The following is a 27,291-nucleotide window of genomic DNA, read 5'->3' as shown; positions in this document are numbered from 1 at the left end:
AGAAGAGGGAAAGCAGATGTCTCTTCCTGATTCAGTACTGGACTATGTAATTCCAAGGAATAAGTAGGAGGCAGAGTATGGGAAGGCAGTAGAAAGATATGGGAACTTAAATTTATTAAGAACTTACTAGATGCCAGTCAGGACAGACTTCTATTTATCTTGTTAATTCTACCTACAATCTCAAGAGGTAGGTTTTTGTGGTTCCTTTCTTTAGATGGGGACGCCAAGGATTATGGATTAGTGTAAAGTGGCTGACCAGAGGTCACACAGCTGGCAAGTGTCCACGTGCTGGCATACCCACATGCTGCTGCCTGTCAGGACAGGAGACCTTCACAGAAAGAGTTCCCGGTATTCTTGCTGTTTTACCCTTAGCTATGCATGGGGCTGTGTAGGATGTATTCCAGTAAACCTCAGAAATAGCTGCAGTAATAATGAGTACCAGTTTCAGTGATTCTAGAAGACTGTAAATGAAAGTCTTTAGTACAATATTTGAAAATGTCAAGATGGATCATTTCTGAGATTGTTCTGAAAATCAGGCCACTTTTTATGAGAGGCAACATGATAGAATGGAAGGATCTGCCAAATTCTCATTTTAGCTATAGCTGTGGGACTTCGGGCAGATCAAGCCATTCCTTGCCTCAGTTGTGTATAAAATGTAGTTAATACTGGCTCTTCCCACCTTACTAGATGTTGTGAGATAAGATGAGCTGCTGCTAATGTGTCAGTAAGTTGCTAACGTACTACACCAATTTAGGATATTACTACGGTCATCTAGAAGATAAGCCATTATTAGCAGTGGATTTATGAGGGTTAAGCAAATACTAAACCCCTTGTGATAAGCTGGCTTTGCTTTCTAGTCTGCCTTCCAGATGTTTCGTTCCATTATCTATGTACATCTCAACAAAAGCTGATTAACTCTCTCAAACATCAGTGTCTAACTCTTATTAATGCTCAAGCTGATCAAATTACAATGCTACAGATCCTACTTGTACTGTTAATATTAGATTTTGGATTCCGGTCTATAATGAATGACTTTTTCCTTCATGCATTGGAAAAATTGGTTAGCAGAGTTCATAAGAAAGTTTAATTAGCAGGCTGTTTGTGAAAATAGCGGTGTGAGTCATCGTTCAGAATGAACTAACATTTCTCAGAGTTGAATTTATTCTTCTGTTCCTTGAGCAGCCACATAAGATTGTGTTTGGGAAGCTGGTGTCTGTGTGCTGCCCACTTGAACTGCACCATGTAATAAACTAATGATAAAAACAGCAGATTTTTAAAACCAGAGAGGAAGAGGAGGTGTAGGGTGTTTGTATATTTGTATATGTGTGTCTGTGACTCCCAGGGGAATATTATGGACCTGCTATAGTCCAGTACTGTGTTAGGCAGTAGAGCCTAGTGATTAAAAGATAGACTGCCTCGGCTTATATCCCAGCTTCACCACTTACTAGCTGTGTAAACTTAGGCAAAATCTTACCCTCTCTGTGCCTTGTTTTCTCATTTGTAAAATAGGGATATTGATAGGGTAATTATGAGCAATAATATATGTAAAACTCTTAAACCAGTACCTGGTATATAGTAATATAATTCTTACAGCAGTCCTGTAGCATGTAGGTATTATTAACCCTATTTTATAGCTGAGGAAACAGGCTCTGAAAGGTTAAATAACTTCAGTCCAAGTCACACAGCTTCTAAATGGCAGGGCAAAGTTAAACCCACGTTTATTTGATTTCATTGCCTGTATTTTCTATCTGCCATACTAAACTGCCTCCCACAGTCATGTATCTGGTTATTTAAGTATGGGGTGTGTACCTACGTGTGTGCTCCTGTTTGGATGTCCATAAAACCATGCACAATTATGTTTTGCTTTTTTCCTTGAGTCTTTCATTTTCCTTGTGAAAATCCTTGAGCTCATTGCACTTTACTACTGACGCATGGTAAAGTTAGAACTAAATTTGTAGGACTTGTAATGAAAATGTGACTTCAGATGCCTGACCCCTCCCCACTTTGCATCTTTGTCCTGTATCTACAAAAGCAAGCTTCTGTGCTATCTTGTAGAAACAAAATTGTGGACTATCACAGTGAATACAGATCTTAGAAGTATTCTCAGTTTTGTCTCCTTGTTTTCTGCTAAGCCCACTGGTATCTTAGGAGTTGGGGATCAAAATTTGATCAAAATTTGACCAAATTTTGATCGGGAATATGTTTTTAAAGGGAGTCTGTGCCCAACTGAGTTTGGGAAACTAAAATGAACCAGGTTAAAAGGGGGGTTCTTTTTATTTGTACTCCTCTGAGTATTAACATACATTTTAAATCTAAGCCCTCCCTTTAAAATTACCCAGATAACTTTTTTCTCCCTCTGGCATTTTATAGATTATCCTTCCTGAGCAGAAGGGAAGACTGGAGCTCCATTAGGGCTCAGTTTTAGGGTGGAAGGGAAGGAGACAATTTGGGAAAGTTCCTATCTGATGACTTCTTTGCTTTTGCTAAGAAAGAGGTGGGGTCTTCTCTGGCATGTGGGTGGACACATGAAGGTCCTGGTGTTCTGGAAAAGTCTCACCCAACCCTAGAGGAGCAGAAAATGGTGCCATGTGGATCCAGCTCTTTAGCACCAGCACAGTCCCATCATATAGTAGGCATTTTTCTTTAAAATTATTGGGTACTGAACATGTTCTGGGCATGATTCAAATCGTGGGTTCACTTGTTTTCCTGATTGTCAGGGTGACATTCATTTTCCATTACTTAAAAGAGCTGAGCCATTGAAGCAGTTTATATTTTTTTTATTCTCATGCATATACCAAGGCACATTTTTTAGAAAAGCAAATAAAATGGCTTTCCTTCTCAATTTCTACACTACAGACCCATTTCTGCATGAGTTTTGTGCTTGGACTTTTTTTTAGGGAGCTAGGGGATAGGCAGTGCCTCCATTCTTACCATGTAAGCAGAATGGTGATGAAAAGAGAAAACTTTTGCTTCTTGTTTCTTTTCTTTTTCATGAATGTGAGGAATTCCTTTCTTTTTTAACTTTTGTTGGAATCGAACTGAGCTGTCAAGCCACTGATATAAGTGTCAGTTCTGGTACTTTGCTTTCAGTGAATTGCAATATGATAAGGACTGGGGTATTCTTCTCTGGATCTCAGCTATTAGTGGTAGTTCCAGGGCTAGAGAACCCCAAGGCATTATTTCAGAAATGATGCGCTGACAAAGATCTTCAAAGTCCTCAATAAAATATACTGACTAATCTCTGCATAGACAAGTTATCTCATCTCCTTCATTGAGAGCTATAAATTATCTTTCACTTCAAATAAATGTAGTTTTGGTAACTTTATATTCAGTTAATATTTATAAGGCATTACTTCGTGCCAAGCCCTCTCACATAACTTATCTCATATAATCTAAATCCCAACATGGTATCAGGAGCCTCCACATGCCCTTTGTAAGAATGGTGTCTGGTGGGAGTTTTGGAAGCCATTGTTTTAGTGTTAAATACAGCAGTTCCTTTCACACACAGACATTTAACCCACAGACAGTCTCCTTTCGTCCCAAGACTAAATTACAGTGCATGTAATTAGTATTAACCTGGTAATTTTTTCTAACTCTTCTTCCTTTGTTGCTAAACCCTCATTTTTAACATTAGATGTATTTCTGGAATCACCTGTTGGTTACCATCCACTCTGGGTGGAAAGTCTTGTCTGTCTGACATCCAAGCCTTTGTTTCATGGGAAAGCAATCCAGCCAAGAAGGAAGAATTTTGGTTCATTTTTCTGGCTGGGAGTTTGCCAAAATCCTCCTCTTTTTGTTTCAACCCTTGTTAAAAATATTTTTAAATGTGTGACTATTCTTTCCTGTCTTGTAAGACTATTCTGAACATAATTTAATTTAACGTTGCTTCGATTAAGAATCCTTCATTGCCCCAGGGTCATCAGTCAACATTCCTTCTTTTCGTATGATAAATGCCGCAGGTGAGAGAGTTGTCACTGAGGCTTCTATTGTCCTCTGTACATTACCCAGAGTATTTTTTTCCTTTCAGTTTATTTTTTTAATCGAATTACTTGATACTAGCTTTTTATCTTATGAATTGCCTTTCTTTCCAGAACAGACAGAAGAAAAACAGGGTTCAGCTTAGTTCAGTTTTTTCATTTATTGAGATTTAATATTGAAATGTATATTTGAAGACCTGTCATTTTGAGCAAGTTATTTTGTAGGACAAACCAAAAGGGAGGCAAAAAAAAAAAAAAAAATCTCCTTTGAGAATTGGTTGGCTTTCTTTATCAAATAGTGCAGCTTTGTAACACGTCCTTCCTGTCTTGGGGACTGTGAGAAATCATTGTATGTACCCTGGATTTCCTTGTGCCTCACCTCAGTAGCAGAGGCATCATTTTACATCTGTTTCAGCAGGTTGGTTGATATCCTCTCTGAAATCAGGAAACTATTAAAACCTGTGCCTGTGTGGGCTTGGGGTCCAGGTGGACTTGTCTTGGGATTTGAGACCTCAGGGCATCAGTTTCCTTGATTGGAAATGGGAGTGATAACGAAAGCAGACCCTGTAGGATTATTTTCGGTAGTAGATGAAATGAGAGATGTAAAATGCTCAGTATAGTGAGTACATGGTAGGCACTAAAAAATAACTTCTTTTGTTACTGTTCATTCACTCATTCAACACAGATTTTTTTGAAAGCTTACTTACCATATACCACAATTAGTAAGACCTGCATCCCTGCCCTTAAGGAAATTAGGGTTCATTGAGAAATATGTTCAGTTCAATATGCTTATATAGAATGCCTGCTATAGGCTGTGCACTTTGCTTGTTGCCATCTTGATGCCACCTGATGAGTCCTTAACCTCTGGGAAATTTCATCTACCTAGGAAGTCAGAATGTAGCCTCGGGAAATAACCAGGGACTGGCTCAAATAATTTTTAATAAGAAAGGTTAAGTCCTATGTTTTCTAATAGTGTTATTGGCAAAAAGCAGACACACTCCAAAATTTCAGGTGCCTAAAGAACACTGAGGTGAATAATAACAGCCCATCCACTAATGATTCCTGGATTTCTGTCAGAGGTGTGAGGAGATTTCATATATGCTTCTGAGCATAGATTCAATTAGAAATGGTATTTTCAGTCCAAGTTGATATCAGATACCTAGTGGTCCCCTGGAAGTGATGGCTGTAAACGGAGGAAGTTCTCTCTCTTCAAGAGATGCTCATGCTCTCCCTAGTTCCTGGAATGTCCTCTTTCTACTGCTTGCTATCTCTTATTAGACTTTTGAAATTAGTCACAGCTCGCTCAGGTGTCACATCTTCCAGAAGGCTCTCTGTCCTTCTCTCCATCATAACACTTACCATACTCTACTATCATTGTCCATTCATAGAACTGAATTTCCTACTACAGCATGAACACTTTCCTTTTTCCCTGTTCCTCAGTTTCTTCATCTATAGAAGAAAGGTCATGAAAAGATTATCATAAAGTCCTTTCCACGACTGGTTGTGCACCAGCATGGCAGAACAACCAAATTGGGAAGTTGGGTACTTTGGAGTATATATTGGAATTAAATAGAAAGAGCAAAGACTTGGGAAAACAACATCAGAAAACCCAGGCTCGCTCAGTCTCATGCATGTTGTGCTGGCCAAGAGGATTTTTTTGGAATACAAATGAGCACATTGTCAAGAAACCAGTGCATAGCAGAAAATGGGTGGGCTCTGGAGTGAGATGGGCCTGGTTACCTCTGTCTAACCTTAGGTAAGTTACTTCTGCCTTCTGTGCCTCAGTGCCACCTCTGTAAATCAGGAATAGAAATGTCCACCGTCTGAGGGTTGTAAAGATATAAGTAATGATATATATAAAGTATTTGGTCCATAGTATGTGCTTAACAAATATTCCCTATTATTTTTATTTTCTCAGTTAGAAATCAAGATAAGCAAATCAGCCATGGGCATTGAGTCTAAAATAAATATAATTTAGAACCTTTGAATCTTAGCATTCGAACAGATGTTATGGGTTGATCTTGCTGACTGCTACAGCATCTCCTGACAATGGGATGGGTAGCCTCTGTTTGCACACTTCTAGTCAGGGGTCCTTGCCACCTCACAAGACAACCCACCCCCTTATAAAGTCATTATTAGAAAGTTCTTCCTTTTATCAAACAAAAATCTGCCTCCTAACTTTCTCCTACTGCCCAATCTTCATTCTCTCCCAATTGCAACTCTGCCTCTGCCATCCCATGAGAACTTTTCATATATTAGAAGAGCTTTGAGCACTTCTAGAATTTTCTTTCAGACTAAATGCCCACAGGTTTTTCAGATTGTCTCATAAAATCGAGTTCCATACGGCTTGCCAAACTGGGTGTGATTAGGAGGGTATAAATATACATATGAATAGAGAGCATTCAGTCACCCAAGAAACATTTACTGAATATCCAACTATGTTACAGACCCTTTGGTAGGTCCTGGGGGTACAGAGATGAATAAAACATCGTCATCTGGGCCTCAGTTACTCCCAGTCTAGTGGGGAACAGGGACACATCGGAGACGGTTTCAAAAGATTGCGTCAATGAGAGTGTCCACGTGCATCACAAGACTGAGGAGAAAGAGCCAGAGTGGTTTTCATGTATGTCTTATTTACCAGCACCACTGACTCAGTCTGAAGAAACCACCAGTGCCCCTTTCCTCTTTTCAGTCATTTGACAACTGCTCTGGCAAGCCCCCTCACATTCACTTGGTCCGTTGTTTCAACTCAGAAGCATGCTCCTACCTCAGGGCCTTTGTACAGGAGATTCCCTCTGCCCTTTGCTCAGATAGGCATGTGACTGGCTGCCTCCTTTCCCTCAGATCTTTGCTAACATGTCACCTTAGTAGTCAGACCTTACCTGACCACTGTATTTAAAAATTGCATCCCCCACCACCACTTCCTTTCCCCCAGTTCTGCTTACTTTCTCCTTAGAATTCACCATTATCTGATACACTTTATATTTTAATTGTTTCTTGTCTGTCTCCCCCATGCTCAATCAGAATATAAGCTCAGTGATAGCAGGAATCAAATATGTTTTGCTCTGTTTCTAGTCAGTGGAATTGTACCTGGCACAGAGTGGATGCTCAATAAATATCTATGAGATAAATTAATATAGAGTACTTGTATTCAGCCCTCAGGTTGGAATATTATCCCTTTCATAGGAGAATCCTATCAAAATCTACTCCTTCCTGTGAAAAAGCCTGCCTCAATTGCCTCCACCTGCAGGAAGCCTTCCCTACTCTGCTCAGCCAGAATCAGTCTCCACCTCTTCTCTGTTCCTACATATAACCTTAAAATAAAAATCTCTGGTTATTTCTTATTTTGATGAGCTATAATTCATTCTTATATCTTTCTTTCCCCTCTAAATAATAAGCTCTCTGAAGCTAGAAACAATTTCTTAGTTGTTTTAGTGCCCATCCCTAGTGTCTACCACATAGTAGGTGCCAGTTATATGTGAAATTTGTGTGCCTATTGCATATTATGTACTCGAAGTGTAAAAGAAAAGGATCAGAAACATTCTCCACCTTCAAGGAGGTTAAGGCCTCAATGAGAAATACTATCCCCAAAGGCAGAATCTAAAGGAGCAGGGAACCAACATCTACTGAGTACCTGTTACACGCTAATCATGTTACATGCATTATCACTTTTAATCCTCATAATAACTCCTAGCAAAAAGTAATATTAACTGCATTTTGCAGATGAGAATACTGAAGCAGAAAGAGGTAACAAAGTAGGAATGCAAAGTAAATTTTGGGAAGGAAAGAAATAGCATATATTAAGAAATTCTGAGAAATTTCCCATCAGAATTTCCCTTCCCTATTCCTATGTGTTGGATTTGTAGCTTTCCCAAAAACCATGTTGCAGGGAGGTTAATTTAACTTGGCCAGGGTCACACAGCAATAAGCTGAAGAATTGAGATTCAGATCCACCTCTGTCTAACGCCCAAGTCCCTTCCTTTCTCATCATATTTTATTTTTTTATTTTTATTTTTTTTTACAAATTTATTTCTCCCCCCTCCACTCCCACCCCCGGGTCTGCTGTCTGTGTCCATTCACTGTTCTTCTGTGTCTGCTTGTATCCTCATTAGGCAGCTCCAGGAACTGATCCTGGGAACTTCCAGAGTGGGAGAGAAGTGAACAATCTCTTGCACCACCTTAGCTCCCTCTCATCATACTTTAAACCAATGCATTTCTAACTTTAATGTGCGCTGGAATCATCTGAAGATCTCACGGAAATGCAGATTCACTAGGAATGATATGGGGCCTGAGGATCTGCATTTCTGACAGGTTCCCAGATGATGTCAATGTTGATGGTTGAGGGACCACCCTTTGAGTAGCAAAGCTTTACACCATAATTTGAAGCAATTTGTGAGCTATTAAAAAGAAAACAAATCCTCTGACGAGTTGGTTTTACTAACACTGAGTTTGCCAGACTGACCAACACTGTGTAGATACACACAGAGGTGGGATGGAAGGGGATAAAGCCAGGGACTTCAGAACCTCAAAACATCCCCAGTCAGTCTTCAGAAGTGGAAAAAACACCAATGCAGGGTGAGTACATCCTTTTGAGTACTCGCTCTATGCCAGACACTCTGCTTGGGCACTTGGAGAGAGGCAAGCCCATGTGGAGAGAGAGCAGGAGCTAGGAAGTCACCCATGGCCTAGATTCATGCAAATCCTAGCCTTGGGGGCCTGCTAGCTGGTTGGCTTTGGGCAGATATTTAACAATTCTTACTCTCAGTTTCCTCATCTGCAAAATGGGCCTGATGATACCCATTTCACTCAGATTAAACAAGGTAGCATTAATAGGCCCCTTAGCACAGTACCTGGCATGGAGTAGGCCCTAAATAAGCCATAGCTACTGTTTATCCCACGTGTTAGTTAATCCTCACAGCAGTCCTTTGGTTGTGAAGATTAAGAGATCATCTCTATTTTTTGGAATAAAGGAACAGGCTCTTGAAGCTTAATACAGCAAGTAGGATTTTGAGCCACACATGTTTATTTGCAGTGATGGCCACTAACACTGGGTTTGTTCAGGTAGATTTTCAAGGCAGCTGATGGCAGAGAAGGGCATCTCAGGACTGGCAGGGAGGGAGTTCTGGGATTCAGAATGGGCTGTATTTAGCCTAGTGTATGAATTACAGCCATGCAGGTGATCTTGAGGTGCCTGGGGATTTTATCATGTGTTTTGAGAAAAGGATTTCAGCCTTAGCTAGGGGTTCTAACATCCACAAAAATTCCTTACTCAACTCAGACATTTTCATCAACAGCAGCTACCCATCTGGCCACCCCTTAGGGGCTTTGCAGATGAGGGGAGTAGCTGTTAGGTTTCTAGAGAATGAAAGAGCAAGGTGTGCAGGTTAGCAGTGCAGAAACACTAAAGTTCCTTCCGGCCAGGCTGGTGAGGGGACATCTCTGCTGCTGCAATTGCCCATGAGGATGTCATGAGCAGAAGTAATTTCCAAGGTCCCAAAGGCAAGGAAAAACCACTTCTATCCAGAATAACTGGGAAATGAATGTTTATAATCAGCTCTGACCTCAATATATGATTCAACATGTTCAAATACAGTGAAAATACTCATCACAAACTGCTGAAAATAATTTACTTTTTCTAAGATAATTCCAAAAAACCTCTTTGAGGTATTTCAGGGCATCAGAATAGTTGTCAAGAACATATTAGTTCAAGTGGGGTAACTGAAGTTATGGAAAAGGGCACTGAATTCGGAGTAGAAAGGCCTAGACCAAGGTCAGCAAACTTTGGCCCAAGAGCCAAATATGGCCCACTGCCTATTTTTCTGAATAAAGTTTTATTGGAACACACCCACACTCATTTATTTAGATTGTCTAGGACTGCTGTCACATTACAGGACTTAATGGAAAAATTAAGTAGTTGTGACAGAGGCTGTTTGACCCACCATGCCTAAACTATTTACTGTCTTGCTCTTTACAGAAAAAGTGTGCAGCCCCATGATCTAGGCTAAGATCCAGCTCTGTGATCTTGGGCAAGTTACTCATTCTCTCTGAGCTTCAGTTTCCACATCTGTAAAATCGTGATTATCTCTCACACATGATTGCTTTGAGAATCACACGGAATAGAATGGGTGGGAAAACACTTTGCAAACTCAGAATCTCTGCAGAAAGGTGGACTGGGGTGATTTTTATTGTTCACCTCATCTGTGCTGGAGGTGAAGTCACCTAGAACCTTCTTAGTGTTTTGTTTTCCAGTCCCTGTCATCAGCTCATTGTCCTGTTTTCCCTTTCTCACAAATGCAGTAAGAATTTCCTTCTCCTATTCAAAGCATTCTGGTTCTGTGCTTCCAGAAATGGAGAATTAGTACAAATGTGCGTATCCATTCTTTCACTTACCAAACATTTATTGAGTACCTACTATGTGGAAGGATGCAAACTTTAATAAGCCAGATCTTGTGGGGAGAAGTTTTTGGTTTCTAAGGAGAGAAGTCAGATACACAAATTATCGTAACAGAGTAGAGATGTTGCCATGTCTTAGTAGGAGGACACATTGTGTGTTTGTGTGTGTGTGTTTGATACAGACAGAAATATTCAGGTTCATATTGAAGAACAGCTTGTTAAAAACAAGAACCAGTTTAATCCAAAAAACGCTGAAGTACTTAAAAATGTAGCCATTATGAATAACAGTTTTCCTTGGAATATGCATTCTGAATTTTAATAAGTTTCTATCCCAAACTGCCAAGAATGCATTCCCTGCCCATACATGGTTACTGAGGACCCCTCACCAGTGCCTGCTATACAGGACTATTAGGGGAGTAATCAAACGTAAAGGTTGTACATTCCATATTTTAGATTTCCATATGTCACCTGGGCATAAAGGAGCCAGGTACTCATTATAGTTTTTGAATCATGGAGATAGTCCTTATTTCATAATACCTTATTTTTTCAATAAAGATGATTCAATAAGCATAACTTCAGTGATTTAATTTTTTGTTTGTTCAACTTTTCATCAAAATAAATTCATAAATGGGGAACAAAAATAAAGTTCATTTTAATTTTCTGTTCTGAAATTTTAAATTTTCTGTTCTGAAAATATGTTGCTATACCTATATGGTCAAATCTTTGCTACTTCTGATGAAGGAAGAAGATGTAGCTATTTAGAGGGGAAAAAGGAAGAAAAAAAAGACGTTATTCATTTCTGCAATGCAGATATACACACACTTAACTCTAGGCTCCAGACTGGATGCCCCAGGTCCCTCCAGCATGGCAGCTCTTTTGGTCCCTGTGGAAATAGTGTGGGTATGCTTCATGAAGGTGTTTTATCTGTATTTTCTGTGTGCATTTAAACACATACTGCAGATCTAAAACCCATCACCAACACATAGCCACCAAAATTAAAAAATGAAATTCTTCCCCATTTTACTCTTCCCCTACTGCTATAAACACTTTCTAAAAGAAATGAGACTTAGGTTTTTATATTTTCTACCTAAGGATTTAATCCTCTCTAGAGCACTTTTAAAGAGAATGTTTAGATTCACACAACTTTTCTTTTTGGACTTGGCTGGACTCCTCTTACAATGGCAAGCAGCACTTGAAGAATGCCTGTTCATGAACTAGGCTAACCACAGGTAGTTTCATTGTGCTGCCAGTTTATCTCATCTTTTTCAATCCACAGGCAAGTTTTTCCACCTCTGTCCTTCCTCCTCTTGTTCAATGCAGTGTTCTATTTTAGAGTTTGCAATTCATTATTTTATATCAAGGAGAAGCTTTAGTCTTTTCCCCACCTTCATCTCTGAAATGATGTTCATCTGGTTTTTAGTTTTCCTAAAAGAAGCCTCATTCCTGATGTTAAATGCAGTCTCTCTCTACACCTAGAGCAGGTGGTGACAACACAATTGTGCTAATTACAGCCAGGTACTAAGGTGATGGTAGGTTTGGGACTCTTACAGGCAGGAAAGGGGTTGATATGACACATTTGGCGGACAGGAGTCCTTTCTCTCACTTGACCTTCAGATACTTCGTAGGACTTTAACCATTTCTCTGAGCCTGGATGTGTGTGTTTTCCTTGCTCCTAAAGCAAAGGTCTGAAACAAAAATAAAATATAGAATGTAAAAATTATAGCCACTATGTTTATTTTAGATTTCCATATATATGAATAATATTAGAAAGAAGCATAGTGTATTAGGGAACACTGGTAAGCATGATGAATTTCTCCAAATATATTTCATCAGGATGATGAATCAGGAACTATTTCAATATAAGTTAGGTCTAATGTTCATTGTTAAGTGGTGAGTGTTTTGTTTATTTTTTTCCTCTTTTCATTTTGATTTTATACAAACTAAACTGGGCTGGATATATGGACTGTCTGACACCTTCCTAGCACTCATGCTCAAGGTTTATTATTGAGATAATTACATTGAAAATGCCGTTTAAAGCAGCTAAACTTGGTACAAGACTATTTAAAAGAAGTGATTATAAAAATATTTTAGTGCAGCAATTTTTAAGGCTTCTCTTATATACAAGGTAAATAAGACTGAGAAAGTTGCATGATGAAAATGGATTTAATTAAATGCATTTAGTTAGACTTGATGAGGTAGAGCCAATTTTAGGGTAAATGATATTAATAAACCAGTGAAAGTATTCTCTTCTATTTTTGTATTTGCAAAATGAAGTTTCTTGGAACAAGGGGCAGGGTCTTGTAACTCATACCACACACCCACTCAACTTCTCCCACATACCTACACCACTCACACAGCACACATACACAGTGTGATGGAAAGAGAAGGTCCCCCAGCAGGTGGAGTGGGCTCAACATTCTCTCCTTCATTTGCTAATTCTGACTGGCAAAGGGAGTATCTGGGAAAGTTTGTCCCTATCTTTCTTATTCTAACCCTGTTCTTTCAAAACACAAAGGAATATCCTAATGGAAGATGTTGTCATTTTTAGTTTTCCATTTGGGGAACAAACGAGACCAAGTGTCCTCCTGATTCTCTTTGCTTCTATCCTATAAAGGATAATAAAGTCACCCATTTTCTGATCCAGAACCCAACTTGTTTTCCCAGGTTCCCTCCTACAACCAACACAAACACAGACATTTACCAGCAAAACAGAAGCTGTTGGAAAGATTTTTTGGCTGCTGAAATGGGCTCCTGTCACCAGGACATGGCAGGCTTTTTGCTGTATTGTCTCCCATCCCTGGCCCCAGTACTCCAAAGAGAGCTTTATGTAATCAGTCTTTCCTGACATGTGACGTCCTGTCACTTTCCTCCCCTTCAGCTCTGCTGCCGCCCACAAATCAATAACATTGCCTGGGAAGTTCAATCCGGTTTTTGCAGCCACCCCAAGCTCTGTGTTTCTTAAAGGGTATGTCAGAAAATGTAAAGTTTCCTAATGATATTTCTGGCTGATGACACATGGCAGAGCTGATGGACTATTTATAATCAGTGGCACGATCGCAAGCACATTATTTTTATTTCACTTAGGGGGGAGCCCTGTCACTTGGTACCTCTCTTGGCAGACAAGCCGATGCCATCTCCACCTAAAGGAGCTAAATCCTCTTTGCAGAATGCATTTGCACTCACCCTTTGTGTTAGGAGGCTCCCCAGTTCTTTCCAATAGAAACCCTTTTGGGGGATTGTTCCTGGGTGGGGTCAGGGGGCGGGGTGAGGTGGGATGATGAGGGCAAAGAATGATTTGTAGCAACTGCTTAAAATGCTGGCGGCACCTGCATCCTTCACTATAAATTCCTCCAGTGCTTGCTGCTCAGATCCTGCTACATCCCTCTGAATGTGGGCATGACTGGCATGACTGAGGCAACAGACACAACTACTGTGTCCAGCATTTGCCCAAAATTTTAAGTCCTGAGCATAGAAAGCATAGCTGTCTATGCTCTAAGCACTACGCTAGGTAGCATTTAGTATACAGGATTTCATTTAACCCCCTCAAACCTGCCTAAGGTAATTGCTGTTATCTCCAGAAAGGAGACTGGGGGGCGGGGGGGAGCAGGAAATTAATGAAATAACTTCTCTCCAATGTCACACAGCTTGTAAGGAAAGCCTCAGGACTCTAGTTCAAGTCTGTCCTAACAAATCACACCTGATCTCTTTCCACTAAGCTGTCCTGCCACTTCCTGATGACCTGGACACTTGCGTGTATCCGGCGTGGAAGCAGGGGCATTTTACCTGTTCCCAGCTAGGGCAGCTCCTGTGAGTTAGGTGGATGTAAGAGGTGGAAGAATTGGACACCTCTCACCCTGGGGTTAAGCCCTTTTGTGAAAGAAACTGATATACCCATTGCAGTGGCAATGGGAAGTGTTATATTTGTAAAGATACTGAGTTTCTCTCCCCCTCTCTCCCTCTCTCCTTTTACCTCTCCCCTCCCTCTTTCCCTCTCTCTCTCCCTCTTTCCTTCTCTCCCCTTCTCTCCCTTTCTCCCTCTCTCCCTCTCTCCCTCCCCCCCTCTCTCTCTTTCTTATGTTTCCACAGGACAGAGTTTAGGGTATGGATTTGTTAACTATATTGATCCAAAAGATGCAGAGAAAGCCATCAACACTTTAAATGGACTCCGACTCCAGACCAAAACCATAAAGGTAAGAGGTGATGTGCCAGCTCTTGATTCAGGAGGTACTGGTTAAATTTCATCCCTTTGATCTAATAAATACAGGCTATGCAGGAGCCAGAAGTGGTGTTCTTTATTTATTCAAAGAACATTTACCATCCCCTTGTAGGAAGTGAGGGACACAGACCACAAAGAGTGAGAGAAGGGACTACCAGCTGTGGGACCTCCAATCCAGAGGCGGCAGGTGGGATGTCAGCAATGAATACCCCAACTGAAAAGGCCTGTGGGCCTGAGTCTGCAAAGATGGCCAGAACCAAGCCAAGGGAAGAAACTGAGGCAGGGAAGCTATTCCAAGCAGAGGTAAAAGAACATGCAAAGCTGTGAAAATGTAAGAAAACATTGTAAGTGGGGAACAGAATACAGAATAGTATGACCCAAGTTTGGATGGGGAGATGGGCAGGGGCCAAGTGAGAGGAGCTTGGGCTTCACCTAAAAGTGGAAAGAACCCTCCTAACCAAGCCTCTAAAAGGAAAAATCAGTTATAGACAAACATACTAGTGTATTAGGGTACAGGTACTCTAAAATCAATGGGAATCCAAAGAAAAAGTAACATTCCAGCAGTTTGAAAATAACCAGACTGGTAGATAATATCTCAGGAGGGGTTGTTTTAAGCCAAAAAAGAAAAACTGTTACCCAGAGCTTTCTCCTCCAGATGGAGGTTTCTGTGGCTGAATCGCAGCACTCTCCATTCAGACTTCCCCTCCTGGGAACCCTTCAGGAGGTGGTGCTGTTTGCTGCGGGGCCCCCTTGGGCGGCCTGTGGTGTCCTCATGGATGAAGCCTGCCTCCTCCTTAGCCTCCCTTCACCTTCTTCCCCCACCTTCAGGCAGCGTCCTGTTTGGGGGCAGCTGCCAGCAGATTAATGAGTCCCATCCTTCATAGCCTATTAAACCGCGGGGAAGTGTCTCCTGGGCGCTCTTATCCTCACGACAGCAGGTCTGACGCAAAGTAGGACAAAAGAGAAACCTCTCCCAGAATGGAAATCTATAGATGGCACCAGCTCTCAGCGTCTGAAAACACAAAACCAGAACTTTTTAGTCTAACAGGGCTACTTTTCCAACATCCAGTCTGACAGGAGAGACCACTGATAGAATCCTAGCTGGGAGATAATCAAAACAAAAACAAACCAAAACAAAGCCTTCTCTTTGGGGAATATGTGATTATCTCTCTCTCTTTTTTTAAAAAGCAGCTTTACTTTTGCAATTGAGTTTAGCTTATTTCTAAAGACGATTGCCTTCCCTGATCTCATTCCAGGCCCAGGCACACAAAGACCCCAAAATGTGCCTGATGCAGGCTGCCTCAGCCTCAGCTCAGAATCAGTTCCTGTGAGTTCTCTAAGGGGGAAATAATCAAGAGTTGTTTAATTATGGGGTAGTCCTCTGAGAGGCAGGAGGATTAATTTATTTCAAAGGAAAAACATAGCTATTTTCATGCTTTAAGTAAAGATGGGATGAGCATGTCACCTGACTCTTTGATGCGGCCACCAGATGATGAGAGCTGTGTTTGTGAGTTTGATTGATTTTTTGTGTGATCTCGTTCAGCTTTAGAATGTCAGACATTTACTCTTCCCTCGACAGACACTCTGACCTTGAACTGAGTAAGGTGCTTTATTTCCTTTTACAGTTTCCTGGAAACCCAAACTCTTCCTGGAAGGGCTGAAGATCAAATCATCAACCATCCATTCTGGGGTTGTTTTTGGTTTTTTGTTTTTTGTTTTTAAGGATTCCATGAGACCCGTGGGGTTTCCCCAAAGACTGAGCAGACCCCACTTCTCTGGTCTCATAATGTACAAGCTGGCCCATCATTCCATCAGAACGTAGTGCTTTGTGTAAAAGGATCTTACAGACAAGGAACACTGATTATTCTCTCTGTGTGAAGAGCCAGTCTGCTTCCTTCCTTTATCTATATTCCTTTCCCCACTCCCTCACCCACCCTGCATTTACCCTGCATCAAAATGTTGCCAACACATTTGCACCCAGCAGTAACGTGGGCTTCTGAGACACTGTAGGATTCAAAATGCATGATGCCACGGCTGAATCAATAATTTCCATTCTCTACTATGAATGAAAATTTAATGTGCAAACGTGGGGATTTCAGCCCTACATTAAAGCAGTTTATTTGCCATACTAAAAATTAAGTTTGAGTGATAGGTTCCTTTATTAACTTTTCTTCTCTTTCCTAAAGGGACACAGTGTTTAAGGTAAAAATCATATTAAAGGAGGGGAAAAAAGCAAACTCTTTTTGTATGCTCTTAAATAGTCTCATCATTTATTAATTTTTTAAAATTGCTTTTCTGCCTTTCAGGCCACTGTTTACTTCTTCTGCTTCAGTTTGCTTTGATAAGTGACATGAGATTTATCTCTGCTCTGACTCCCGTGAAGGAATTAGATAACTTGGCTGTCTGGAAAAAACAACTATCTTCTTTGGAAGCATGCGTTACAGAGATTTTCTTGGAACCATGTTTGCAAACTTTGGTCAAGTTTATCCCTCCTTCCTGCATTTCTGGAGTATTTCTTGAGTGCTAGGTGTAAAACACACTACTTAATTGTGAAATATTTCAAGAAAATAGGTGCAGACCAACCAAGAGTTAATTCCTTAGTTGTAAAGGTTAACAGCTAGATTCAGGGATGGTTATGGAAAGATCTGAGACGGTAGTAGAGAATGGGGTGAGCTGAAGAGAGCAGTAAAGAGAACTGTTCTTCAGCTGCTGCTAATTGTTTGAGCCCAGATTGTTGCCGGGTCTTCCAATTTTTCAAGAGAAAAAGAAATTGAGTTTTTTTTAAGCCAAATCTCCCAGTTTTTAAAGGTTGGCAGCTGATTCTAAAACTTTTAAGGCAGGTCAAACAAACTTAATAGATGGCTTGTGGGCAGGCAGTTTGCAGCCTCTGAACTCTTAAGTGTACAAACACTTTGTTTTGCTGATTGGCAGTGAACTGCTAAAGGAGAATGGAGGACCCAGAGCAGGGGACCCAGGGCCTGCTCATAGAAGGTGCTCACAAGTGATGGTGCCCTGTCAACAGATGTTCATATTAAAGGAGATATAATGTGACTGTGAAGTTCAAGGGTATGCAGAGGGCAAAGCCAGGCGTCTCTCCTCAAGGAGCATACAATCTAGGCATAGACACAGCAAGAAAGGGTGGCATGCAGAACTAGATCCCACTTGAGCAGCGTGGATGGTGACTGCAGAGTTGTTTTCTGGATTATAACGTCTTTAGTTGGAGAAGGTGTTCCCAATCCTCACCTTGGAGAATGGACTTAGTAAGATGAAGTGATTCGTCCAAAGCTACACAGCTGGCCTTCAGTTGAGCTGGATTTAGCATCCAAAGGTCCTATAACATATTCTGCCAAAATAGTTGCTGCTGAATGTGTGACCATAAGTGTGAAAGGAAATAATAATAGTAACTGTAATGCTACCTTTTACTGAGTATCTACTCTGTGTCCAACACTCTTCTAAACCCTCTACTCGTATTTGATATCACTTAATCTTTGAAACATCCCTGGGGCTAAGTGCTTTAGACACAATAGCTCTAATTTTTAAAAGAGCAGCTGAAGGAGATGCTATTATCTCTTATACAAATGAGAAAACTGAGGCCCAAAGAGATTAAAAGACTTACCCAGGATCACACCTTTGGCAAATGAGATTGGGAGAAAGAAAAAAAATGTTTTAGAAATAAATCCCTGGCAGTAGGTCACAAGTGTTGGAATGTCACACTGCCTGTTTGCTTCCCAGCACGTGCATTCTGGGAAGGTGTGTGGGTGTGTATTTGGCTCTGCACACACACATACGGGTTACGCTTTGTGGCATGGGAAGAAGATGTAAAAAGCAAACAAATTGCGTGGCTTCTCCAGGTTCTTCGGTCAACAGGCTTGTGGCTCAGGGCTCCTGCGGTCAGTAGGAGACAGACCTCATGTCATATTGTTTCTTCCCAGCAACAAGTATTTCTCAGGCCCCCTGCTTTCCAGCTACGTCCTGGGATTTTAGGTGAACCAGAGAAGGAAGTGTCCTGAAGACCAGAGAGGGATGGGCTATGGACCATGGGCTTACATTCTCTGGGCCTGGCTTCTCACTTGGGAAACTGGGTCATTTCTCAGCATTTCAACCCTGAACCCAGTGGAGATGATTTGCCCCGTTTAGGGCTTCCAGGGTGCTGCTTGTTTAATTCAGTTTAGTTTAGTTTCCACTTGTCAATTTAGACTCCCGGAAGCATTGGGTGAAATGACTGTGGATTCTGTCAAATGATTCCCACTACTCCTTACCCCGACCCTTGATGCCTTTCCCATTCCTGAGCTTCTCCATGAACTCAAATAGGGTAGCTTCTGAATTTACACTGTAATTTCAGCCTCTAAGAGCCACTCAGTTGAATCAAGTTGCATTTGGTCCAGCTCTTTGTTGCATTAATCAGGAAGAAAGAAAATTAGATGGCTCTGTAGTGCCTTCAAAGAGTTGACTTGATGTTCAGGTTACATAGAACCTTAAGCAGAGAGTGATCCAAACTGGTGTTTGAAGGTATGATATCTTTCTCACTGAGCCTTTCAGAGTGATGGATTTCTGTTTAGGTTTTCCCTAAGTTCAAGGAGTAAGACTAGAGAAGTGTTCACTGCTTGTATCCAGAAACCTCTACCTCATGCGGTCACAGACATGCAAAGGACCAGCTGTAATGCAGTGAGATGGGGGTGCTTATGGTGCTGGAGAAGTTCCCATTTGATGTTTGGGGGAAAAATAGGTTGCTGTGCAAGGTTTGAGAGGCAGGTGGATCTGGTCAAAGTCAATCCCCAAGAAGGTTGATCTGGCAGTGGTGTGCCACTTGGGGACTTTGGTACATGAAACCCAGCAGCTTGCAGGCTGCTGCGATAGGTTTTTTATCTCCTTTAGACACTGGTTTTCAGTCCGCCCTATTAGGAGTATTTTTACTCATTTTTAAAGCAGGATGTGTTTATTTGTAGATAATTTGGAAAACACAGAATCATATCATGAAAGCAATATCAGCCATTCCCTGTCCAATATTGTTAACATTTTAGTATATGTCCTTCCTCTCTCTCGTTGCATATTTTACATATTTACAAATGGTTTTGTGTTTTGTCTTTTTCTAATAATTGCATTAAGCTATGACTCAAATTATAAACAGAAGACTTTCAATAAAACATTTCCAAAGCACTGCTCTCATGCAAACCAGGGGTATAAGCGATTTCAAGACTAGCTCTGGGCTAAAGGAGCAAAAGGCTGCTTCTGCCATTCTGAAGGAACCCAGGAGGATTGGCACTCAGTCACAAGGCTCGGTGAGAGAGTAAGAAAGCAGCTTTATCTAGAAGCAGCAGCCCAGCTCCCAGGGGACAAGGAACAGGACTAGAGAAGGGGAAGGTATGTGAGTCAAGGCTTTTCAGGAGAAAACTCCCTTCTGCAGGAAGGAGAGCCAGCTCTTTATTCCAGCCTCTCTGGGTTGTGGTGCTCCTTAGCCATTTCTCCATTTTCACTTTATTCTTCTAATAGCATCAACCGTGCCTCCAGGGGAGCATCCCCGCCTGAGTTTTGCAGGTTCCAGTTTACTCCCGCAACTTCTTCTTGCCAGGGGTCATGAGGAAGTGGCACCAACCTCCCACCTTCCCTTCTGCAATCCACCTGCCTTGCTAAAGGCCTCCATTCCGCTGAGGCATCTTTTCTTTGTACTTGGCATAAGCAATTATTTCTCCTATCACTGCTCTTAATGCTTCCTGGAGTTAGCAGATCATTTTTTGCTGACAGATATCACCCCACCCAGCAATGATGGACTGCCTCCTTAGTCTTATTAATAATAAAAGGCATTTTTTCTCCTCCGCCATTACAGCTCTAGTCAGAGCCAATGCGGGAGTGCTTCCCTGCCAAGGTCAGCAGGGGCAGCTGGATCACTGAATCCCCAAGGAACCAAGAGAGGGCACGTGGCAACACCAGCAGAAACTGGAAACCTGTTTACCCCCGTTGTACCAGGCTGCCCTCTCTTGTGGGAGATTTTATTTGACTGCTCTGCTTTCCCAGTGCCCTGTTAACTTCCTCTGAATGAATAATTTCAGCTATAGAGAGACAAGTGTGAGAGATGGAAACACAGTTGCCATGCTTTCTCAGCCCAGTGCAGCTGATACCATCCTAGGGTCTTAAAGAGCATTCACAGCGTCCTGTGACTGAGTTACCGAAAAGAAAAAAAAAAGGACAGGTACAGGTTGAGAGGACACATGTTTTCAGAAGTGTATGGAATGAGTTCTGGGAGCTTCGGCTGTCTACAAATGTAATAGAAGCCTACAGTGTGATGTGAATTGCTTAAAAAACCAGCATACCCTTGACTATGTTAGGAGAGTTGTAGGCTCTCAATCACAGGAAATAGTGGTTCCTTCTTGTCTACTTTGGCCAGCCCATACCTGGTATTTTGTGTCCCATTCTCAGCTCCACAAATTAAAAGGGCCTGAAACTCTAAAGGTTGTGCAGAGGCAAATGAATAAAATGGTATCCACACATTCACCCCACATTGTTGTTCCCTTCTCTAGGAAGGAAAATTCTTTGGTGACTCTAAGGCATTAGCACAGGCCTTTATTTCAAGAATCTGGGAGAAGGTCCTGTGTGGCCAACAGGGTAGAGCATTTCCCTTGGGTGATATTGAGTCCCTTATTGTCAGAGGCATTCAAATGGAGTGATTAGGGATGATGTAGAAGGGATTCTTGTACCAGACTGGAATCTGACTAAGTGAAACTAAAGGTCCCTTCTAGCACTGACATGCTGTAACTTTGTGTTGTTTCTGGGCCTAGAGCTTCTTTGTCCAGTATAAAAGCCACTAGCTACATATGATTATTTCCATTTAAATTTAATTAAAATCAAAAGTTCAATTCCTCAGTGGCCCTAGTCATATTTCAAGTATTCAGTAAGCATATGTAGCTAGTGGTTACCATATTGGATGGTGCAGATACAGTACATTTTCATAATCCCAGAAAATTCTGTTGGACAGCACTGGCCTAGAACATCACTAGCCCTGAGAATTAAAGTCTCACTTCTAGGTAGTGATCATGCAGCTCAAGGGCAGGGCAGCTGGTCTGTCAAGAAACATGGAGCAGCACTTCCCTCTTCCCTTGCTTATTGTTATTCATTCAAAAGAACTATGAGAAAAGATGGAAAATATCCCAACTCTGTCAAAAACTACTGGGGACAATGACCTTGGGCGACTTTACTTCTCTGAACTTATGTCCTCGTCTGCAGAATGGTTCCTTCCAGATCTAACAGTCTAACCAATAAGGTATTATAGCATGATCTTTCCAGCTTGGAACTTTCCAGGTCAAGTAACAGTTCATGCCAAGAATACGGCTTTTATTTCACTAAGTTAGTATAGCTTAGTGGAAGGATTCCAGAACTTGGACTCATACCAAGTTTGTCTCTTAGTTCAACTGTGTGACCTTGGACAAGTACTTGATCCCACCAGCCTGAGTTTGGCATCTGGAACATGGAACTAACTATATCTCCCTCTGCAAGTGGTCATGGCTTATAGGGAGAAATGCACCCCTTAATGAAAATTACTGCAATAGTGTCACCCCTAAGCTGAAATTTACATGAAGAAGAAGATTTTACCACTTTTCCCCATCTTTATGCTTTAGAGATGCAGATGAGAGTAAAGAACGGGTCCGAGTCTTACTAGGGCTCAGCAAGAAAAGTAAAGGACTTTGTATGGCGGAAGCACTACACAGCTTCCAGGTGGCCCCACTAATCTTACCAGTTTTTCATAAAGCAGGAATCAGGGGTTGCAGTTTAGCGAGCAGACTGAGAGTCTGGAGCCCTGAGTCTGAGACCAGCTTTTCCACTCACCTAGGTCATAGAACATTCAACATATCTCTTCCTCTGCAGGCCATTTGATAATTTGAAGGACTTTTTAAAAGAAATTTTTAAAAGGAAGGTACATGAGTCCATCCTTACACCATTTTTTAAAATTTTAATAAATATTTATCCAGTCTACTGTGTGCCAGATACTCTTATTTCACTCTCAGATGCTCTTCAATTCCATGATTCTCTCTTGCTCCTTCTCCACATCAGAGTCAGGCCCTAGGAAAGAGCTAAAATCCATTGCATATACTAAATTATAAAATGTTATTTTAAGTCAGAGTGAAGTTATTGAGCTCCTGCTTCCCATGAGGCTTTCAGACTAGATGCCACAGGAGGAGTGAAATTAGAGGAGGCATCTGCAGAGACCACCAGAATGCTCTAACTAATAGGGCAGGTGAGATGTCTCTCAGAGGGCTGTGAGGGGAAGCAGGATCTGATAGTTGCCATTGAAGTGTATGTCATCTCTAGAGTCCACAGAGAGCACAGTCATTTGTGCCTGGCCTCATGGAGGAGGTGGCATTCAGGCTGGTCTGGAGGATGGGCAGGAGTACACTTGCAATGATGGTAAACACATACATAAAACAAAGACAGGGAAGTAGAAACCTTCAGCATATATTCATAAAATTGTGACCACATTGGTTTGAACTGAAACAGTATACATGAACTTAGGATAGGGTACATAGAGTTAGCAAGAGACAAGAGACTGGGCCAGATGCCAGAGAGCCTTGAATGCTCAGGTAAGGGCTTTGGACATCCATCACAAGGCATTAGAGAACCACTGAAGGTTTTTGAGCATGCAAGTGGCGTGAATCAGAACTCATTAGAAACATTACCATCAGGCTGTGACTCAGAGAAGAATATTACATATCAGGTGGCAGGTGGGGGAACACGAAGAGCAGAGCCACATAAGGAGACACTTGTCCTGCCTGTGGGTGGGGCTGCAGCCCCGGCAGGGGGAAAAGCTGATCCTCACAATCAAAGCTGTTGTTTCCAGGAGCCAACGGGCTCCTTCTCTCCCTCCTTCTGGAGGTGGGATCAGAGTTCCTGGGAGAGTTTGCTCCTAGAGGGTTTTGGCAACACCCCAGTCTGTTCTCTGCTGCCATTCCCCTAGTGCTTTTGGAATGAGTGTCCTTGAGAGACACTTTTGCTCTGGGGAGTTTGTGCTCACTGAGAGAGTGGGGTGTTACAACAGATTAGGGAAAATCTGCAGTCTGATCCTCTGAAATAATCTGCTAGACTAATTGTCCTTACATGTCTGGGACTGTGTTGTATTCATCTCTGTGCCCCCAGTGTCTAGTATAAGGCATTGAGAGCAATCATATCGATGCCCCCATTCATTGAGCACTTACTGTGTGCCAGGCCTTGTGCCTAGGTATCTTATATACATTAGCTTGTGTAACCCTCAAACAGCTCTATTAGAAAGCTTCTAAACTATATCTCATTCAAATGATGAAGCTCAAAAATGTTAAGTGGTGAACCCCAAAGTTAAGTGACTTACCCCCAAGCTAATAAGTGGTCAACTTTCAAATCCACATCTCACTAACCACAAAGCCTTTGTTCTTAACCTCAAATGACAACTTCCTTGCAGTGGCCTGACTCAGAACACCTGGCACTAACTCGCACCTATCAGTGAGGCCCACAGTTTAAGGGAGTATGAGGACAGAAAGGATGCTCCTGGCTCATAGAGCTGGAGTAGAAATATGAGGGAGAAGGATGGAAGGTACAAGGATGGCAGATTTGAACTCAGTAGAAGAAGGAAGTACTTAACAGTCAGTGATGCACAGCAGTGGTACAGGAAACCTCATGAGGTAGTGAGCTACCTGTCCTTGGAAGTGCGGAAGATGCATGGCAGACAGTTTTAATCCTGCCCTGAAATTCTGAGGCCACCACTGACTTTCTGGAAGCACATTTGAAGGATAGTACTTTCTGCTGGGATCACCTTTCTTACCTTCTGTCACCTTTATCTCCACTTACCGTGAACCAAGGATATAGAGATAAGCCATTTTGTGTATAGAATGCCTATCTCATTAAAAAATCCAGTCAATGATAGAGATCATTATTGGGATTCAAAGGGGACCAAGATGGGGGTAGGAAGTGGGAGGAAGAGGTGTGAGGTGGGGGCGTTTTCGGGACTTGGAGTTGTCCTGAGTGGTGCTGAAGGGACGGTTACCGGCATTGTATGTCCTCCCATGGCCCACTGGGTGGAATGTGGGAGAGTGTGGGCTATGGTGTGGACCACTGACCATGAGAAGCAGCGGTGCTCAGAGATGTATTCATCAAATGCAATGAATGTCTCATGATGATGGAGGAGGTTGTTGTTATGGGGGCAGGAGTGGGGTGAGGGGGGTGGGGGGTATATGGGGACCTCATATTTTTTTAATGTAACATTAAAAAAGTAAAGACCAAAAAAAGGAGGGGGACCAAGAAGTGGCACCTCTGTTTTTCACTTCCAAGTACCATACAAATTGAGAGAGATAACAAAAGAGAAAAGCAGATGGCATCCAAAGGTTGCCTTTATTTCCAATTAAGGCCTAGGTGGATTGCACGGCCACAGTAGGCTTCCTAACACTGAACCCCACAGACAGACAGACTGAAACATCCTATAGCAGGTGCTCTGGACCCTGCAGGCCTCTGCACATGAAAGCAGAGCCTTTCCCATGGAATTTAGAGCCTGGAGCAGCATGTGCTTCCCGTGGGCATCTGGTTCTGAGCCTCTCATGCCCATTTCTGTATTGAGCTCTCCATTGGAAGTGGTCATCCCACCTCCCCTGGAAAAGAGTGGGGGAGGGAGTGGAATGAAGCCCGGAGTGTTTGGACTCCCTCCACCTGGAAGGAAGCATCAGGAGTGGGAAATTAATTTCCCCCTATCAAGAGCAGCCCTCTGTATTGCATGTCTTCATTTGTTTGCTTACCTTCCTCATCAAACCATGGGGTCCTTGAAGCAGAGACACCCCTAGCACCCAGCACAGAGCCTGGTGCAGAGTAGGTGTTCAGGGAGGGAAGGAATGGGTGAACTCATAGTCTAATGCCAGTGTTTTCCTAAAGGAACATCTTTCCAAAGGTGAGAACGATGCTTGTTTCTCTCATTTTTATCCTCCTGATAGCACCCAAGATCATATCTTTAGCATGTTTTCCATGCCTCTCCCTTTTCCATGACATGGCAGGGCAGAGACAAGGGACCAGGTGTTGCTGATGATTCAGGAACCATTTCCCCACCCCACCCCCCCAGACTATGAAAAGGTGAAGGAACCTGTGGATGCTGAGTAACCCCCAGCCCTGGTCCTGCTGCCCCATTTGTAATGAATGACACTGCCTGCTTTAGCCACCTCAGAGACCATCATTGAGAGCAGCATGGCGAAGTCAACTTGGAAAATGGAAAGTGTGTGATGTGAAGCAGTAGGATTTGTGGCAATGTGTTAAAGGAAATTTCATGTCATGGTAAAGTGTTAAAGGATGATCCAGACACACATACACATACACACACAGGGTGGCAGAGGAGGACAGTGCCTCTACAGATAGTCACTGGTAGTGTTCCAGGTGTTTATTTGCTTGTTTGGTAAAATTGGAATGTGTGTCCCAGTGGGGGCTAGATACCCAGGCTGGCCCACAAAAGCATATAATAATATTTGCTGAGCATGTACTCAATGCCTAGCATGTGCTATATACATGAAATATATTGCCTCAGTTCTTTAGAAGAACCCATCATAGGATGATTGATCCCCTTTTTTTACCAGTAAAAAGAGACTGATCAAGATCAAATTACTTGTCCAAAGTCACACAGCTAGTGGTACCAGAGCTGGCCCCAGTCAGGGCTCTCAAGCTTGATGTGGTGCTGTCACTCTTGGTAAGGGGAGGGAGGTCCTGCGAGCCAGAAGGAACGGGGAGAGCTGGGGAATTTGGAGGGACTGTGAATCTTCTGTCGAGGTCATCTGTAAAGTTAGCCATTCATAGTCACCTGCCTTTGAGCCACCCTTACCTGGAGGGGGAGGAGTAGCCTCCTCATTTTCCACTCTTTCCAAGTTCCAGAAGGAGAACCGTGCTGGCCTAGAAATGCCTGTCTGGTCCTCAGAGATCCTGGATGAATGAAGTGAGCAGAATCCTGACTTTCCGAAGCCAGGGGCTGGGGGCAGGTTGCGGGGGGTACAGAATGGTTCTTCTAGCCAGGGAAGTCCAGGGCTCTAAGCCACTGGCTCCTTGGAGTTCACACTCTAGCAATGCCTGACCTTCTGCAGGAGATGAGAGCCAGAGACTTTTTAGAAATATTTCAGCCTAACAAAGGAGGAACCTAAACCTGTAATCACCCACTTAAGATCTAATAAATGCATAAGGAAATTTGAAAATTTTAGTTACTGGAACAAGCGATTGGAAATTGAATGCAGGAAGATCCTTATTCTGTCATTTTTGACTACTTCTACTCCTACTCCTACAGCTTTCCTGGACAGGGGATTAGGAGAACAATAGACTTCAGGTTCCAAATAGAAGAGAAAAATCAAGCAGGAATTAGGATTGAGTTGCTGTTTGCCTTTGGGGTTAGCTGCTGATCAGTGCGTGGGCAGACTCTGGGCGTCTACACAATAATTCTCCCTGACGTAGATTCTTCCTTTGTCAAAATCTTCTTTTGGGAATAATGGTTTTGGTTGTGTGATTGATTTTTCAGTGCCAGTTCCTTTCCCCTAGCTGGGTCTGTTCCCAACCTGTTCCCCTCTGTACACCTGCTCTGGCTGCCCAGAACTAATGGGACTCAAGGTCATTATTACCATTGTCCATATGATGGGTGCCAGGCACTGTGCTAAGCCCTTGACCTTCATCACCTCATCTGTTCTCACAACATCAATTATCGGGCCACTATTCTCTGACCTCGCCTCACACCCT

General features: G+C 42.3%; 1 protein-coding gene across 2 annotated transcripts in view; it reads left to right on the top strand.

Annotated features, from left to right (window-relative positions):
- Positions 1–27,291, top strand: part of ELAVL4 (ELAV like RNA binding protein 4) — an 85,927-nt gene that overhangs the window by 46,160 nt on the left and 12,476 nt on the right. For both annotated transcript variants that reach the window (XM_012518821.3, XM_012518820.3), the window contains exon 3: positions 14,457–14,560. In XM_012518821.3, coding sequence (XP_012374275.1) covers positions 14,457–14,560 — 104 coding nt within the window. The remainder of the gene's footprint in view (positions 1–14,456; positions 14,561–27,291) is intronic.

The sequence above is a fragment of the Dasypus novemcinctus genome, chromosome 9 (genome assembly GCF_030445035.2).
Source record: "Dasypus novemcinctus isolate mDasNov1 chromosome 9, mDasNov1.1.hap2, whole genome shotgun sequence".
Lineage (NCBI taxonomy): Eukaryota > Metazoa > Chordata > Mammalia > Cingulata > Dasypodidae > Dasypus > Dasypus novemcinctus.
The sequence above is the reverse complement of the archived record's forward strand: the minus strand, read 5'-3'. Positions and strand labels throughout refer to the sequence as shown.